At 44.6% G+C, this 19,250-nt stretch overlaps 1 protein-coding gene across 4 annotated transcripts; it reads right to left on the bottom strand.

Annotated features, from left to right (window-relative positions):
* Positions 1-812: 812 nt before the first annotated feature.
* LOC137096021 (zinc finger protein 345-like) lies at positions 813-19,221 on the bottom strand. 4 transcript variants are annotated; one of them, XM_067463389.1, is made up of 4 exons: positions 18,899-19,221; positions 11,496-11,610; positions 8,855-8,962; positions 813-7,973 (listed from the first exon to the last, which is right to left on the bottom strand). In XM_067463389.1, exons 2-4 carry the CDS (start codon positions 11,584-11,586, stop codon positions 6,451-6,453), a joined length of 1,722 nt encoding a protein of 573 aa, XP_067319490.1. In that variant the 5' UTR covers positions 11,587-11,610; positions 18,899-19,221; the 3' UTR covers positions 813-6,450. The 4 variants fall into 4 exon arrangements, with proteins under 4 accessions (XP_067319490.1, XP_067319492.1, XP_067319493.1 ...); XM_067463391.1 differs by having other exon boundaries at positions 813-7,970; XM_067463392.1 differs by having other exon boundaries at positions 8,855-8,959.
* Between the last annotated feature and the right edge of the window lie 29 nt (positions 19,222-19,250).

The raw sequence follows: 19,250 nt of genomic DNA, 5'->3' as shown, positions 1-19,250 counted from the left end.
CCATTTCCACTACCTTGGTAGCCACCTCTCCACAAAAGTCAGCATTGACACTGAAATACAACACTGCCTGAGCTCTGTGAGTGCAGTTTTTTTCGAATAAAGCACAGAGTGTTTGAGTACCAGGACATCTGTAGGGATACCAAGGTGCTTGTTTATAAAGCTATTTTCCTCCCAGCCTTGCTATATGTCTGCAAGGTGTGGACTATCTACAGACGTCACATGCAACTCCTGGAACGATTCCATCAGTGCTGCCCTCAAAATTCCTGCAAATCTCTTGGGAGACAGGTGGACAAATGTCAGCGTGCTGGAAGAAGCAAAGACCACCAGCATTGAAGCGATGGCCCTCCACCATCAACTCTGCTAGACCAGCCACATTGTCCGAATGCCCAATCACCATCTCCCAGAGCAGTTGCTCTACTCTGAACTCAAGAATGGAAAATGTAATGTTGGAGGACAGGAAAAGAAATTTAAAGATGGGCTCAAAGCCAACCTTAAAAACTGTGGCATAGACACCGAGAACTGGGAAGCCCTGGCCCTTGAGCGCTCCAGCAGGAAGTCAGCTGTGACCAGCAGTGCTGTAGAATTTGAAGAGGCACAAATGGAGGGAGAAAGAGAGGAAGGCGTGTCAAGCCAACCCCAACTGGGACCACCTCCCACTTGGAAACCGATGCCCTCATTGTGGGAGAAGATGCAGATCAAGAATAGGGCTCCACAGTCACCTACATACCCACCACCAGTACAGCGACCTTGGGGGACCATCTTACTCGGACAGCAAGGGATCGCCTAAGTAAGTAAACAACTCAACACAGAACAAGATTTATTGGTTTTATTGTATTTTTTTATTTTCTCCTAGTCTATTTAATTCACAAACACATATAAGTTCCTGCTAAATTTCAGCATGGCTGGATCGGAAAGGCAAGTAATCTTTCAGGACCATCTACCACCAATTTTTGTTGACCCACCGCTTTTTAGTTTGTTTATTGTTTTCACAGTAGCTGCAACTGATGTGCTATTCCTACATGGGAGGATATAACTTCCTCAAGGTGAGCCAGTCTAACATCAAACACAATTTGAGGTGCTGTTCTGTCTCCATCCTGAAGATGCTCAGTGTTTGTCTAGCTCAGGTATGGGCAAACTTGAGCCCTCCAGGTGTTTTGGACTTTAACTTCCACAATTCCTAACAGTCTCAGGCCCCTTCGCTTAAGTGGCTGCAGGGGGAAAAGGAAAGGGCCTGAGGCTGTTAGGAATTGTGGGAGTTGAAGTCCAAAACATCTGGAGGGCCCAAGTTTGCCCAGGCCTGGTCTAGCTGGACTCCTGGGAGAAGATGTAAACCTAGGGTGCATCTGCACTGTATAATTAATGCAGGTTCACACCACTTTACATGGAATGTTATAGAATCCTGGGATTTGTAGCTTGGTGAGGCACAACACTCTTTGGAGGAGAAGGTTTATATTTGGGGTGTTTTGAGTTCCCTGGGTCAATTTGCCTGAGTTCCCTGGGTCCTTTTCTTCAAGAAACATTGGGAAGACTCTCCTTACGGTAAGAGCTTTTCAGCAACAGAATATGCTGCCTGAGAGTGTAGAGGAGTCTCCTTCTCTGGAGGTTTTCAAACAGAGGCTGGATGGCCATCTGTTGGGAGTGCTTTGATTGTGTGCTGCTTCCTGGACTGGATGGCCCTTGGGGTCTTGTCCAACTATATGATTCTATGAAGATGCCCAAACTGTACATTTCAAGTTACTGCAATGCTAGAAATTTGGAGTGAAGGAAAACTTCATGGCGGGGACAGAAATCTTACTTAGACACAATGCTCTAATTTTTTCCATCTCTACACTGCTGCAGATGTGTTAAGTTTAGGTTAAGGAGGGATTGCTCCTCAGAAACAAAGAGGTGAGTATTCTCCAGCTGTTCATTTCAATACAATCTACAGTGATTTGCAGATAATCAAATTGAACGATATAAATGGTGCCCCATAAATGGCAAGATCATCGAGGGGAAAGTTTGGGGAGGGAATTTTTTTAGACATGGATGGCTGAATCTTGAATACAGAATCTATGAATATAGAAAACTGATGGCATTGTATTAACTATTTAAAGAAAGTTCCAAAAATATTGGAGCACTATCTGAAGATGGGCTGCTGTGAGTTTTCTGGGCAGTATGGCCATCTTCAAGAAGCATTCTCTCCTGGCGTTTTGCCCACATCTATGGCAGGCATCCTCAGAGGTTGTGAGGTTCATTGGAAACTAGACAAGTGGGTTTATATATCTGTGGAATGTCCAGGGTGGGGAAAGCACTCTTTTCTGTTTGAGGGAAGTGTGAATGTTGCAGTTAGCCACCTTGATTAGCATTGAATAGCCTTGCAGCTTCAGTGCCTGGCTGCTTCCTGCCTTAGGGGATCCTTTGTTAGGAGGTTGTTAGAGTGGTCCAGCATTTCTGTGTTCTCAAATAATATGCTGTGTCCAGGTAGGTTCCTCAAATGCTCTGCAATGGCTGCCTTCTCTGGTTGAATTAGTCTGCAGTGCCTTTCATGTTCCTCAATTCATGTTTGGCCAATGCTGCATTTGGGGGTCCCTATATAGACTTGTCCACAGCTGCATGGTATATGGTAGACTTCTGTAGAGACCTCTGTTGGACCACTTTAACAACCACCATGTCAGACTACACAGAGAAGCCATTGAAATCCACAAGCATGTGGACATTTTCAACAGAAAGGAGGAAACCATGAAAATGAACAAAATCTGGCTGCTAGTATTAAAAAACCAGGACAGTAAATAAAGAGAAACACTCAAATACCAGGGGAATTCCAGGCAGGAAACAATCAGGGCCAGCTAATATCTCCCAACAAAGGATTCCCCCCAGAAAGGAAGTAGCCAGGCTTTGAAGCTGCAAAGCCATTAAATGCTAATCAAGTTGCAACATTGACACTTGCCTCAAGCAGACAAGGAGTTCTTTTTTCCACCCTGGACAATTCACAGATATATATGAAGAAGAAGTTTATTTCTTTACCTTGCCTTCGTCTCCCCAAAGGGACTGGGGGCGGCTTACATGGAGCCAAGTCCAGGCAAAATACCCAAGCCCAGGCAAAATATAAACCCCACTTGTCTAGTTTCCAACAGTCCTCACAACTTCTGAGGATGCCTGCCATAGATGTGGGTGAAACATCAGGAGAGAATGCTTCTGGAACATGGCCATACGGCCCAGAAAACTCACAGCAACCCAGTGATTCCAGACATGAAAGCCTTCGACAACAGTATCTGAAGAGTTAGAACTGCGAATGATGGAATCCATGGATGTGGAACTGACTGTATTTAAAACTAGGTTTAGGCTTCCTTATCTTGGTACCAGAATACTCAAGCACTGCCCAATCAATCACAACAAGCTTTCAAAAGATATAGGACTTTGGTTCTTTACCCTGGAATACCATATATTCTTGATAATTAGCTGTTATTCTGGGTGATGTGGGCAGTTTGGTGCACACTTGTAGTAGTAACCATACCACAAAATAGGTGGGAAGAGAAGCATGAAGTGCTACAGAAAGAAAACAGGAGTGGTGCACATATTCTCTAAATCAGAATGATGTGAAATGTGTGCAAGGGTGCAGTGAAGGCAGGTCTCGAAGAATCAGAGCACCGAGGCTTTCTAAAGCATAAGGAAGGCCTCATTTAAACTAATCCCTTAATGCAGTTTCAAAACAGTATTGGAAAAAATGGTTTCACTGTTGTAGATAATGACATAGCAAATCCTGGAACCAGTTTGAGACCCGGAGGGTGATTACACAAAGCATCGAGCACATAAAGAGCTTTCTTTCACAAGGTTTTGTGGGCATTTGTTGTTTGGATGTCACAATTTGATGCTAGTTTCAAACTGCATTAGATGGTCAGTGTAGATGGAGCTGAAGATGAAATCATTTGGCAGTCAGCTCCAGTCTCCTTGTTCCCTGTAAGTTGAACACCAGACATCACAACAGTGGGATTGGTATGGGGAGAGCACAACAACAATACATTGGTGTGAGCTATTCTTGTTGTAGTACAAAATACTTGCGAGTGACTTGGTCTTGAAGGGACAGCTAAAACCTATCAGCTTTATGAAAGACCTGCTACAGAGTTTTGGCGACATGGATCAACAGAGCTGCCTGCATTTTGGGTTTTCTTTGAAGATGTGGCTTCTATGAAGATCATACGCACTTCCCTATTTGTCACTACACCTCTGTTTGGGCAAGTGCACCAATTTAAGGCTCTCTTACGAAAGCAACATTTTTGTAAACACATAATGACCAGAGTGGTTTTGCAGACAGCTTTTCCTGCCTTCTTCCAGTTATTTCCCCCCATCTCTTCACCATTACAGTCGCCAGATGCCAGGCGTTGAGACATAGTATAATAATGTTGCTGTGAGTTTTCTGGGTTATATGGCCATGCTCCAGAGGCATTCTCTCCTGATGTTTCGACCACATCTATGGCAGGCATCCTCAGAGGTTATGAGACCTCACAATCTCTATGGATGCTTGCCATAGATGTGGGCGAAACATCAGGAGATAAAGCTTCTGGAACATGGCCATACAGCCTGGAAAACTCACAATAACCCAATAATTCCGGCCAGGAAAGCCTTCGACAACACATGGTCTAATAGTTAAGTGCTTTTCATGAGTGGGATTCCCTTTAGAAAAGGATAGGGAAAGAAACTGCTTTTGTTGTTCTGGTGCGATTGCACACAGGGGATGTGAGAAGTGATCCCAAGCCTTGAACTACAGGAGCTGTCCAGCTCCACATATCTGGTCCCTTCCTACTAAGCCATTCTGTCCTACTCCACTATCTACTCTACCCACTTAAATCTATTACCTTCCCCATGGCCAAATCCAAAGTCCATTTCAAAGCAGTGAGTGATTCATATTACATGAAAGCAAAACTCCTTCAACTAGGCTGGCTCCAGCTAATTGTAATGTTTGCCCATAAGTATATTGAATAAGCCAAAGAATACTCGTACATCATTATAAGAATTAGTTATGGAAATTAAGCTTCTTTAAGGGCAAGTCTAGATAGTACGTTTATCCCAGGAGCTTCCACAGCAACAGGAGGGTGGCCAGACACTGTTCCCTATAAATGTGGAAGCAATCACTACAAAAGGCAAAAAATGTGAGATTTCAAGGTGTGGGCATATTGCGATTTTGAGCTGAATATGTGGATCTTCACATGTCTGTATGTCTGCAATCGAAAATCCTGGGATTTTTAATCTGAGTTTGTTCGTGTGTTTGTTTGTTCCTGATTGGTCAACTCCTAAAAAGAAGATGACACGTGAGTAGAAGGCAAAAACTTTGTTTGTGTGCCAGAAACTTCATGAAACGTGTGGAGGGCACATTTTCTTTGGCCAGGACAAAATTGTGGCCACCTAGTCAACATTGTCCATCTTTTCACAAGAAGAACAATCAGGAACAGCCATGTACAACCCAGGAACATCACCCTGTTGTTTGATGCCACAAGTACACAACCAAATCTGTCTGGAAGATGGCGAGGTCTAAAAAGTGTCAATAATGACAAAGTTCTGTTTCTGGCTTGAAAGTGTGTGTTCCTGTTTGATTATGCAGTGCTGACTTGGGCAAAAATGGTCCTGCCTGGTAAACTTTGTTTGTGTGGCAGATACTTCATGAAACGTCTGAAGGGCACAGTTTCTCTGGCCTGGCCAGGACAAAAGACTGAACTTTTGCAGTGATTCGCTGCAGTGATTCTCCGCATATCCACATTTTGAGGAATTTTTTAAAAAACTGCCAAAGTTTCTGACAGAAGTCTCACAGCAGCCATCTTGGGAGCCTCTAAATCGCGTAACAAAGCATCAAATCTGGACAATGGAGGCAGAAATCCTGGGACCAACAGATCTGTATGTGGACCTCTTCTGAAGTCCCAGGGTTTTTTGCCCCTGCTTAAAACCCGTGATTTAGTGCTGCCTGGAAGCACCCTAAATGACCTTTTAAAGTACAAAATTTGGACCTTCGAGGCCTTTTTCCCCTTCCTTTTCTTAGCTACCTAGCTGTTTCCTCACACACACACACATAACCCTAGACAAGGCAAAGTAGAAGCCATGGAGACAAGGCCCCTTGAAATACTCCACAACCAACCTGCATTCCAACAAAGTAGGGAAAAAGATGTACAAGGCCAGGTTGATGCAGTTGTGAGAAAGCTGTTGTGTTTGACACTATGTTGTTTCAATCCAAAAGTGCCTAATGAAAAAGTTAAGGTGAAACTTGAGATTTCACCTGTCATTAGACTATCCTGAATGTATACCCTTGGTACCTTAGTGACTGAAATGGAATATTGGGCAAAAGAACTTGTTTACAAAAAAGAATAGCCCACTGTGGACTTTGGATTGGGCCATTATACACCTGGGGAATTCTTGTCAGGACCACTGACTACTTGCCAACCAAATACAGGGTGTCCCTTCCCACCCCAATTCCTTCCTCTCCCTTTAGCATGGTTCAATTTCCTTACACTGCGGGGAAGCTGGTATTAGGATAGTGTCCCCTGCCCGGTGGGTACGGAGATGCTGGTAAAGGCGGGATGTGCCACGGAAGTGGCATCCACACTGTGGGCAAGGATACAGCCTCTCACCCTCATGAACACACTGGTGTTTGAGCAGAGACGAGGCATCAGTAAAGGGCATGCCACAATCCCCACAAGTGCTTGTAGAAGGTGAGTCATTGTCTGGGTCAAGATGGTGGGCGTGCTGATGCCGCTGGAAGTGCAAGGTGCTGTTGAAGCTCTTGCCACAGTCTGGGCAGACGTGTGGTTGGCCGCCTGCGTGGGTGCGCTGATGCCGGTAAAGGTGGGAGGTGCGCCCAAAGCACTTCCCACAGTCCCCACAGGAGTAAGGCCTTTCACCTGTGTGGATGCGCCGATGTCGCTCCCAATGGGAGCTCCAAGTGAAGCTGAGCCCACACTCCCCACAGTGGTAGGGCTTATCGGCAGACATGTGGAGCTGGCGGTGTTGAGCCAGCTGGCCCCGTGAGCTGAAGCTCTGCCCACACTCCCCGCAGCCATAGGGCTTGTCGGCCGTGCCATGGAGACGCCGGTGGCGGGCCAGTTGGGACTGACCCCCAAAGCTTTGCCCACATTCAGAACATTGGTGACTCTGATCGCCTCCAATCAAATGTAAACGCTGGTGTTTCACCAAAGCCAAGCCGTCAGCAAAAGCTTTCCCACAGAGGGTGCACTTGTACGGTTTGCGACCCCGGTGAGTGCGCTGATGCTGATCAAAATGCAGAGTGGTGCTGAAGCTGCGTCCACAGTAGGTGCAGATGTAGGCACGGGTGACATTGGCTGCAGCGCTGGTCCCATGAGTGCGCTGGTGACGGTAAAGGTGGGAGCTGCGGCTAAAGCTCTTGCCGCACTCGTTGCATGGGTAGGGCTTCTCGCCAGTGTGGATCCGCAAGTGTCGGGCAAAGTGCGAACTCCACGAGAAGCTCTTGCCACAGTCACCACACTGGAAGGGAAGGCGTCCAGTGTGAAGCCGCTGGTGGGTCACCAGTTCTGTGTTGCGGCGGAAACATTGGCCACATTCGGCACACTGGTAGGGCAATCCACGGCTGGGCAAGAGTGATGGAGCAGGAGTTACAGGTGTGGCACCAGCATTGGCATGTGCCCGCTGGTGCCTGTAAAGGTTGGAGCTGACATTAAAGCTCTTGCCGCACTCTCCGCACCGGAAGGGCCGTTCTCCAGTGTGTGTGCGCCGATGCTTGCTGTAGTGTGAGCTGCAGCTGAACACCTTCCCACAATCCTCACACTCATATCCCTTCTGCAGAACCATGATCGGTGGCCCATCTCCTGTCAAGACCTTGCCACCACCGACCTGCTGCACTACCCTCCAACGTAGGCTCTTACAATTCCCCGGGACCATGCTGGCATCCAGCTCCACCACCTTAGGACTGTCTTGTTGCTGAACATCTTCCTCGTCCGTCTCCTCCTCCTCCTCACTGCCCGATCCCTCACCTGCTGAAAGAGACATAAAGGATGATAAATCTTATGAACCTTTTTATCAAATGGATAACCAATGGGTGATTGGTCACCTACTCTTTGACACTGCTCCACAGGCATCTTGTGTTGTTGATGTTGTGTGCCTTATGTCTTCTTTGCCTTGTGTTGTGTGCCTAAGGTAATCATATCAAAGATCTCTTGGTGAGATCTATTCAGAGGAGCTTGGCATTACCTTCTTCTGAAGCTGAGAGGGTATGACTTACCAGTTTCAAGGCTGAGTGGAGAATTGAACTTGGTGTCCCAGAACCCTGATTCAACACTCAAAGCAAGACACCACTCAGCATCCAGGCACAAAAGCATTCAAACACACTCACAGGTATACTTGCTAAGAATACTCGATTTGTGGGTATACAACAGAGTTATCAGAAGTGGAATATCAGCCACTCTCCTTTTAATTTCAGAACTTCCAGAACTTCACACACATATATACTGCATGATACACAGGGCAAGGCGATTTTGCTAAATGGGAGCGTACCCATTTAGTGAGGTCTCTGGCTGTCAAGGTAGCATTTTTGAGGGACTGCTGTAGTTATAACAGGAAACAGAAATGTTACTACTATTACACATGACTAAATTTGGATCTCATAAATATAGGAGGGAAGTAAAAAAATGGGATCCAGAGCAGAGCTTGGAACATTTCTGAACTACAAATTCTCAAAATCTCCCCATATTAGATGGGAGCCGCTACAAAAAACCCACTGTTAATTATGAACTCTGCAGAAAACACCCTAGGAATGAGGACTTCTCCACCTGTGGGCAAGACAAAGGACAAATTAAAAGAACATGGCGTATGTATTGAAGGAAAAGACAAGAATCCACTGTCCATGGGCTATCCTTACATAAATTGCCTCTTCTTTTGTTTTCTTTATTCCCAGGTTCTGGTATACAAGGCTCCTCTTCATCTTCTATCAAGAAAATCTCATTGGGTTGAGAACTTGGAGATCCTGCTAAAGAAGAAAAACAACATTATTAGATTTCACCTTTTCCTGATCCCTTTTTTAGTCAGTTTTTGAAATGTTATTTTTTTTTTAAGATCACATCTCTAAGAATCTTTCCCTAACCAACCTGGACAATGTTGATGGTGGCTAGGGGGATTGTGAAAGTAATAAGCCAAAGAAGTAACTTTTCCAAACTGCGTCTTTGCAGCATGCTTCTGAAATATACCTTCTTCTGATGATATCATACTAGAAGCTACAGAAAGCATAAACCTTTCCTCGACTGATGGAAAATCAATACTGTTGCTCAGAAGACATGGCCAATGTAATGGGTTGGGAGATATACCTCTGGCAAATTAGCTGCAACATCTACTACTAATAATAAGACTTTATTTGTATTCTGCCCTATCTCCCCTAGGAGACTCAGGGCAGATACTAGTGCAATACCTGAAAACCCACTTTTTCAGAATAACAGCCCTCTCCATTATTGACCTTGAGCCATGAGGAGAGGCAATTAAGAAATTATTATTATTATTATTATTATTATTATTATTATTTTACTGACACAAAAACACAGTATGTCACAGCAAATGAGATCTATGTGCTGGATGTCATATCACAAAATTACAAGTCGAACATTTCCCAAGCGTCTAGGATGTTTGATGTATTTTCAAATGATGCGTGCAGATCCAAGTAAGGTGGCCTTTTGCAGTTGACAGATCATGATTTTGTCAATGTTTATTGTTTCCAAATGCCAGCTGAGATCTTTTGGTATGGCACCCAGTGTGCCGATGACCACTGGGACCACCTGGACTGGTTTATGCCAGAGCCTTTGCAGTTCGATTTTGAGGTCCTGACAACGGTTGAGTTTTACCTGTTGTTTTTCCTCATTGCGAATGTCACCTGGTATGGCAACATTACTTTTTTCTTTTCCACAATCATGATGTCTGGTGTATTGTGTTAATATTTTTGTTGTTGTTGTTGTTCAATACACAACAAGATTAGTACACAGCAAACAAGATCACTATGCTGGCCTTTGTATTCTATTACACATCGGACACTTCCTAAGTATCTAGGACTGTGTAATGTATAATAGAATCATAGAGTTGGAAGAAACCTCATGGGCCATCCAGTCTAACCCACTGCCAAAAAGCAGGAATATTGCATTCAAAGCACCCCTGACAGATGGCCATCTAGCCTCTGTTTAAAAACCTTCAAAGAAGGAGCCTCCACCGCACTCTGGGGCAGAGAGTTCCACTGCTGAATGGCTCTCACAGTATCAGCAAATAATGTGTGCAGATCTGAGTAGGGTGGCCTTTTGCAGCTGACAGATGGTAATTTTGTCAGCGGCAATTGTTTTTAAGTGCAGGTTAAGGTCTTTAGGCACTGTAACCAGTGTGCTGATTATTTATTATTATTTATTATTTACCTTACTTATATACCGCTGTTCTCAGCCCGAAGGTGACTCACAGCGGTTCACAACAAATACGAACAGCAAAAATTCAGTGCTACAGTATAGAAACAGTTAACAACCTAACACATTACACAATTAATAAACAGTTACTACAATACCCATTCACTGTCGTCTCGTCATCAAAAACATGTTCCAGATTCGTCATCCATTGTTTCATTCCAGTGTTCATTAACTAATCATTGCACTAATTATTCTAACGCCTGCTCAAACAGCCAGGTCTTTACTTTTTTGCGGAATACCATTAGAGATGGTGGTAGTCTAATGTCCGTAGGAAGGGCGTTCCACAGCCGAGGAGCCACCACCGAGAAGGCCCTATCTCTCGTCCCCGCCACCCGAGCTTGAGAAGCAGGCGGGATCGAGAGCAGGGTCTCCTCGGAAGATCTCAAAGTCCTGGTGGGTTCATAGGCAGAGATGCGGTCGGATAGGTAGCTTGGGCCGGAACCGTTTAGGGCTTTAAAGGCCAACGCCAGCACTTTGAATTCAGCCCGGTAGCAGATCGGTAGCCAGTGGAGTTGGCGCAACAGGGGGGTTGTATGCTCCCTGCGCTCCGCTCCTGTTAAAATCATGGCTGCCAAGCGTTGGACTAGTTGGCGCTTCCGAGCTGTCTTCAAAGGCAACACCACGTAGAGAGCGTTGCAGTAGTCTAAACGGGATGTAACCACTGGATTACCACTGGAACTGCCTTTACTGGGTTGTGGCAGAGTCTTTGCAGTTGTTGTTGTTGTTGTAAGCAACATTTAAATAAATAGGAAAGCAAGCAAGCAAACTCTGTACTCTGTATAACTTCACTTGTCCTTATCCCCAGCTGATTCTGTTCCATATAAACCACCTGTTCTGTTCATAGAGACAGAATAAAAGAGACAGTAATTATGCTAATATGGTTTTGATATCAATGAATTTGATAGCAGGGTGTATCCACCAGTAGATTCTAGAGGACAAGAGAAGGTCAACCTACTTTGAGAAGTTGACCACTTGTGTCCCAACAGAGCAAACATAATTCCTAAGCAAGCAATGCAATCTCCTTTTAATGTGGGAGGTTGTTATGGGGTGGAGTGAGCTTGGACTACTTACTCAGTGCCACTAGACTTTCACAGTTTTCCTGGCGTGCTTCCTTGTAAACAGGTTTCTGATCAGCATCTACAATCAGCCATTCATCCTCCATGATCTGCCCTTAGGTCCCTGGCTCCTGAAAGAAGAGTGTTTACTAACATCACAAACATGTACGTACTTTGTATTGTCGAAGGCTTTCATGGCTGGAATCACTCAGTTCTTGTGGGTTTTTTCGGGCTATATGGCCATGTTCTAGAGGCATTTCTCCTGACGTTTCGCCTGCATCTATGGCAAGCATGCCTCTAGAACATGGCCATATAGCCCGAAAAAACCCACAAGAATTGGATGTACGTACTTACTCCCCTTGCATCATCCTACTCGTACAGTAAGCAGCATAACAGAAACATGCTGTCAGGAAATAATAAATCTAATTACCAATTTAAGAAGTCTTACCAAACTAATTTGTTTTTCAGTTTGTAATTTACTATATTACATTGGGCAATTGGCCAAGGGTTTGGCCTTGAGGTACGTTGGATAAGAGGTTACATAATTATCTGTGAAAGATATGCATCTCTGGAGTCAAAACATCATATCAGGCCCTTGAATCTAAACTATAAATCCTCATCACCCCGCTCATAATCACCAATGGAAAATTATATGTCTCAATTTACCAAAACATACACTGAATGTACAGCCCATGGTCCATCCTTCCTAGCCATCCTAACTGCAACTAAATACTTTTAATGCCCCTATTCCATGTTGATGGGCTAGATGCCACAATTTTTGAAGCCAAAGCATACATAGAAGCCCATACTTAGTGAATGTTGTATATCGAGGGAAGTTGTAGCTGCTGGGATTTATAGTTCACCTACAATCAAAGAGCATTCTGAACCCCACCAATGATGGAACTGAACCAAACTTGGCACACAGGACTCCCATGACCAACAGAAAATACTGGAAGGGTTTGGTGGGCATTGACCTTGAGTTTTGGAGTTGTAGTGCATCCTACATCCAGAGAGCACTGTGGACTCAAACAATGATGGATCCGGACCAAATTTGGCACGAATACTCAATATGTCCAAATGTGAACACTGGTGGAGTTTGGGGGAAATAAACCTTGACATTTGGGAGTTGTAGTTGCTGAGATTTATAGTTCATCTATAATCACAGGAGGAGGAGGGCTTTTGGTGGGAGGATTTGCCATCTTTTTCCAAAAAGGAAGGCAAGTACAGGCAGAGAAATCTTCAGCCTTCTCTGCCAAAGGGGTTTCTAAGACCACTAGAAATATATGTTTTCTGATGGTCTTTGGTGACTCCTCTTAAACCTCCCTCGCGACCCCCCCCCCCCCACAGGCGTCCTGACCCCCAGGTTGAGAAACCCTGCTTTAGACTTAGTGTCGCCCTAAGTCAGGAATGACTGGAAGGCACACAACAACAGTACTAATTAACTTGTCTATCTCAGCAGCCAAAAGCAAAAGCTCACATTTCCCACTAAATTACTAGTACGTTTATGTTGATTAAAATTGTTCTTCGTTTCAGTATGGAAGAGCTGTCTTTGTAAAACCAGGCCTCCAAATCAGCAGTGTCCATGACACAGAAGAAAACAACATAGAGGTTATAACAGCAGAGCTTAGCAACATCACGATTACCTCTATGTACAAGCCCCCAAATGAAGAGTTTTGTTTCTCCTCTCCTGAGAACTATGATGGACACCAAAGGGTGGTAGTAATTGGTGACTTTAACAGCTGTAGCTGTCAGAAATATCAAAAACTACCTGGGTATTTTTGATTACTAAAGTGTGTGTCAAGGACTGAAAGAGTTAGTAGGCCAAAGCCTGTTAGAGCCAGTGGGCCAAAGCTTGTGTTGTCCTGAGGAGTGTGAGGTAAACCTCTTTGTGAGTGAAGCTTCAGTGAAAGAAGCCCCAGGTTAAAGGCCTTGTTTGTAAAGCTGTGTGTAAAGCTACTATGTGAAGCTCCTATGTAATTTAAGTACTCAAGCATAAGCCTAGTTTTTCAACCCTTTGTTTAGGCTGAAAAAGTCCTGCTCGGCTTATACTCGAGTCAAGGTTATTTATTATTTTACTCTGCTTTAATTATTATTTTATTACATCTATTATTTTATTCTATTATTATTATATTTATAATTTTACTCTATTATAATTGGCAGGATATGTAAGCACATTTACATTGAAGAAGGTTAGAATAATGGTTTAATCAAAGTTGGACAGTCTTATCTTAAATTACAGTTTTACGTAAATATTCAAAAACATTGAACGTACGGATGCCTTAATTAATGCAGTTTTATTGGTATCTGTTTTTATTTTGAAATTGACCAGTAGCTGCTGCATTTCCCACCCTCGGCTTATACTCGAGTCAATACGTTTTCCTGTTTTTTTGCAGTAAAATTAGGTGCCTCGGCTTATATTTGGGTCGGCTTATATTCAAGTATATACGGTAATTTAGGTGTGAGAAGAGGCTCTGTGAGACTAGGCTGTTTATCTGCATAAAAAAGAAGCCCAGCACAGAAGCAACAAAGAAAATATAAAGAACTTTATTTGTGTTAAATTAGCCTTGTTCTTGTAAATAGACAATTATGCAGGGGAAAATGGAAGGAAAAAGGAAGAGGGGCCAACCAAGGGCAAGATGGATGGATGGTATCCTTGAAGTGACTGGATTGACCTTGAAGGAGCTTGGGGTGGTGACGACTGACAGGGAGCTCTGGCGTGGACTGGTCCATGAAGTCACAAAGAGTTGGAAACGACTGAACAAATGAACAACAACAAATATTATTTTACTACAAAGAAAAGCCCCCCATGGAAGATATAACATTGGTCTGTGTGTTTTTGTTATTTTTATCATTTTGGGCTCCTAGTGCTGGGTCACGCTGCTGCTAATACAGTGGTTCTCAACCTGTGGGTCTTCAAGTGTTTTGGCCCACAACTCCAAGAAATCCCAGCCAATTTACCAGCTGTTAGAATTTCTGGGAGTGGAAGGACAAAACATCTGGGGATCCACAGGTTGAGAACCGCTGCGTTAATTAATTATTCTACTGTACGTTTAGGAGGAGGGTCTTTTGTTAATAAGCCCACTTGCCCAATAGTAGCCACGTGTGGGGCTATGCTCAGGAGGATAAAAATGAGGAGGCTGTCCTTTCCTCAGCTGAACTGCATAAGGTATTGCTTATTCATGATAGTAAGCTCCCACTATCCTACAACAGTGGAGATAGCACTGAGGATATAACCTATACCTCCTATTTGTGCGTGACAGCATTGTGCAGCAATGCACTAAATCAGTGGGACCACCAATACCAAACACACAGCACCAGCCAATAGTATGCCTGTTGTTCCCAACCATAAGGCCTCAGGAAGTTTGATTTAAATGAAGATTCAACTTCAGAAAGGCAGAGTGGTCTAAATTCTCAAATATGTTAGATGACAGGGTCATATTGGCCGCTCCAATCCCTGAGGAATACGAGCACTCTATCAAAATTGTAAAAACGTGCTCATGGGCTTCTATACCAAGAGGCTAGTATTACTCCTGATGCAGCTGCCTTGTTGGAAGACTATTACAGGCTCCACAATGAAGATCCATTTAATGAGCAAACTCTTCAGGCAGCACAGAGCATTTTGTCCCTCATCTCTGAAGCCAAGAAAGAACAGTGGATAAAGCTGATAACAGAAGTCTATATGGGCAGGAGTAGTCAGAAGGGTGGAGGCTGTTAAGACGGCTGAGCAATAATCCCGCACAAACTAACACCCATGCCAACATAAAGGAAGATCAGATAGCGCATCAGGTTCTGAAGAATGGGAAACTCAGCCTTCACACCTATCTAAGAAAGAAGCCAACAGTCATACAATCAGATAATGAGAACAACAATCTTCATGAACCTTTTACATCTACCAAATTGGAAACAGCTTTCAATAAATGTAAAAATGGCAAAGCAGCAGGCCTGGATGATCTACGGATGGAACATATTAAGAACTTTGGCTCAAAAGCAAGGTGCTGGCTGGTGAAGCTGACGAACAACTGCATTGCATCCTGTCCCAACCCTAAAATCTGGAGGAAAGCAAGAGTCATAGCCATTTTGAAACCCAACAAAGACCATAATGATCCAAAAATCTTCTTGCTGTGTCATTTTTACAAAGTTCTCTCCAGAACTTTGTAAAACATTTGCATACAATTATGGAAAAAATAGACCCATGTATCATTTCACAGCAAGCTGGTTTCAGGAAAGGCAAAAGCTGCACATCACAAGTGTGATGATCCTGATACAGCAGATAGAAGATGGTTGTGAAAGGCAGCAGGTTACAAGAGCTGTCTTCATAGTCCTGTCAGCAGCTTATGATACTGTAAATCATTGCCTTCCCCTGAAAAAATAATAATAATAACACAAAGGACTACCACCTCACCTGCTTCATAGAAAATCTGCTACAAAACAGGAGCTTTTTGGTTGAGTTCCAGAGCCTGAAAAGAAGATGGCAAAAATGGATGAATAGCCTTCTTCAGGGGAGCTTGCTTGCTCCGTCAATGTTTAACATTTAAACAAATGACCAGCCACTGCCAGAAGGGACAGAGAGTGTTATCTATGCTGATGATCGTGCCATCACTGCTCAAGCAGGGAGCTTTCAAATGGTTGATCAGAAGCTCTCTGAAGCTTTAGGTGCTCTTATTGCCTATTACAGGGAAAACTAGCTGTTTCCTAGTCCATCTAAAATGCAGGTGTGTGCTTTTCATCTTAAGAACAGACAAGCGTCTCGAGCCCTAAGGATTACCTGGGAAGGAATCCCAGTCACTCTGGACCGTGCTCTGACTTACAAGAAGCACCGCTTGACTATCAAGCAAAAAATAGATGCTAAAAATAATATCATATGAAAGCTGACTGGCACAACCTGGGGATCACAACCAGACACAGTGAAGACATCTGCCCTTGTGCTTTGCTACTCTGCTGCTGAACACACATTCCCAGTGTGGAATACATCTCACCACATTAAAACAGTGGATGTGTCTCTTAATGAGACATGCTGCATTATCACAGAATCAGTCCCGTAGCCAGGATTTCGTTTCAGGGGGGGGGGCTGATTTTTTTTCAGGGGGGGGGGGTTCGGGGGGGCTGAGTTTCGGGGGGGCTGAGTCTGAGTGAAAGAGGGTCTAGCTTAGCAAACCTTTTGTATCATTACCCCAATACCCCCATGCATATGGGATATATTGAGTATGGTGATCAGAGCATGATATGAATAAACATAACAGTTTAAATAATGCACCAGTAAGGCCTTTTCGCGAACCACCATAAGAATTTCGGGGGGGGGGGGGCTGAAGCCCCTCAAGCCCCCCCCCCCCCCCCGGCTACAAGCCTGCACAGCATGTCTATGCCCTACACCACTGGAGAAATTATACTTCAACTCCCACAATTCCTAACAGCCTCAGGACTCTTCCTTTTCCTCTTAAACCACTTAAGCTCAAGTTGGCCCATGCCTGTGCTAAATGATACATGTCCAAAAGGTTTGTCACCGACATTAAATGTTGGGAAAGCTCATACAATATCATTGTGTTCCTGCTTCTTTTCAAAGAAATGTTAAGAGCTGAGCCTTGAGGATCAATAGGACCTCACACTGGATCTGAATCCTTAGGAATTTGACCCAAACCTCCATTTTCAGCTGACCTTCCAAGACCAAACCAAGGCAGAAACAAGGCTGAAAACTGGACAAAGCTTGGGAAGGATTGCCCTTGAGGGCAAATCATAGGATGTGTGTTTTTTCTGGCAGATTTTTTTAAAACCTTGCAAGGTCTATGGGAAACTTTTGAAATACAACCTCGATTCTCCCTGGAAAGGGGGGGGGGGGGGTGGACCATTGTGTGTCGTGTATTTGTGCCAAATTTGGTCCAGTGAATGAAAAGGCATCCTGCATATCAGTTATTTACATGACAATTCATAACAGTAGTAAAATTACAGTTATGAAGTAGCAATGAAAATAATGTTACGGTTGGGGATCACCACAACATGAGGAACTATATTAAGGGGTTACAGTATTAGGAAGGTTGAAGAACACTGGTCTATGGGAAACTTTTGAAATATAATCTCAATTCCCCCTGGGGCACTGGCTGGACCATTGTTCAAGGCAAGTCCATCCATACCTCAATGAAGATTGTGCCTGGAATTTCTCAAAAGAGCAACATTTCAGAATTTCCCCACCCATCCATTCCTTCCCCATTGATCTCCCCCATCCCAGTTTCCCCACTTCCCTGGAAAGGTTGAAAGGGTCCAATGAATCCATATCTCTTAGGAGTTCGACAAAGATTGTGCCCGGAGAGCAACATTTCAGAATTCCCCCACCCACCCATTCTCCTTCCCCATTGGCCTCCCCCATCTCCTTCCCACCATTTCCCTGGACAGATTGAAAGGGTCCAATGAATCCATACCTCTCCCTGGATAGATGGAAAGGGTCCAATCCATACCTTTGAAGAGTTCAACAACATTTCAGAATTCACTCACCTACTCATACCTTCCCCACTGATCTCCCCCATCCCAGTCCCAGTATTTCCCTGGACAGGTTGAAAGATCCAATGAACCCGTACCTCTCCCTAGATAGATGGAAAGAGTCCAATCCATACCTCTTAGGAGTTCGACAAATATTGTGCCCAGAGAGCAACATTTCAGAATTAACCCACTTACCCATTCCTTCCCCATTGATCTCCCCATCCCAGTCCCACCATTTCCCTGGATAGATGGAAAGGGTCCAATGAATCCATATCTTTAAGGAGTTAAATAAAGATTGTGCCTGGAGAGCAACATTTCAGAGTTCACCCACCTACCCATTCCTTCCCCACTGATCTCCCCCATCCCAGTCCCACCATTTCCCTGGATAGATAGAAAGGGTCCAATGAATCCATACGTTTCCCTGGATAGATGGAAAGGACCCAATCCATACCTTTGAAGAGTTCAACAAAGATTGTGCCTGGAGAGCAACATTTCAGAATTCACCCACCTACCCACTCCTTTCCCACTGCTCTCCTCCATCCCAGTCCCACCATTTCCCTGGATAGATAGAAAGGGTCCAATGAATCTATACCTTTTCCTGGATAGATGGAAAGGACCCAATCCATACCTTTGAAGAGTCCAACAAAGATTGTGCCTGGAGAGCAACATTTCAGAATTCACACACCTACCCAGTCCTTCCCCACTGATCTCCCCTATCCCAATCCCACCATTTCCCTGGACAGAGTGAAAGGGTCCAATGAATCTACACCTTTCCCTGGATAGGTGGAAAGGGTCCAATCCATGCCTCTGAGGAGTTGGACAAAGATTGTGCCTGGAGAGCACCTACCCATTCCTTCCCCATTGACCTCCCCCATCCCTGGTTAGATTGAAAGGGTAGATGGAAAGGTTGTCTCCTCCAGTCTGGGGCCCATTCAGCCCCATGTAGTTTACCTGGTTCCTCCTGGGCCCCACAAAAGGGGAGCCAGATCTGTCGCGGGAAGCAGAAGGCGCTCCAGGATCCTGAGCGACCCCAAGAATGGGAACAATGAGAAAGTCTCTTGTGTCTGGCTCAGGGTCTCTCTCTCTCTCTCTCTCTCTTCCCTTCCCGTGCAATGCAAAGGGGGGCACCTTTGGGAGTGGGATGGAGAGGGGAGGCGAAAGAGAGGAAGAAAGGAAGGTAGGCCAGGAGGGGGGTCCGACCCACCTGGGGGTCACCAACCCTCCTCCCCCTCCGGCTGGCTTTTCTTTGGGATCCTCCTCCTGCTGCTGCTGCTGCTGCTGCTCCCCGCCTTCCTGCCTCCCC

This window comes from Anolis sagrei, chromosome 2, assembly GCF_037176765.1.
Source record: "Anolis sagrei isolate rAnoSag1 chromosome 2, rAnoSag1.mat, whole genome shotgun sequence".
NCBI lineage: Eukaryota > Metazoa > Chordata > Lepidosauria > Squamata > Dactyloidae > Anolis > Anolis sagrei.
The sequence above is the reverse complement of the archived record's forward strand: the minus strand, read 5'-3'. Positions and strand labels throughout refer to the sequence as shown.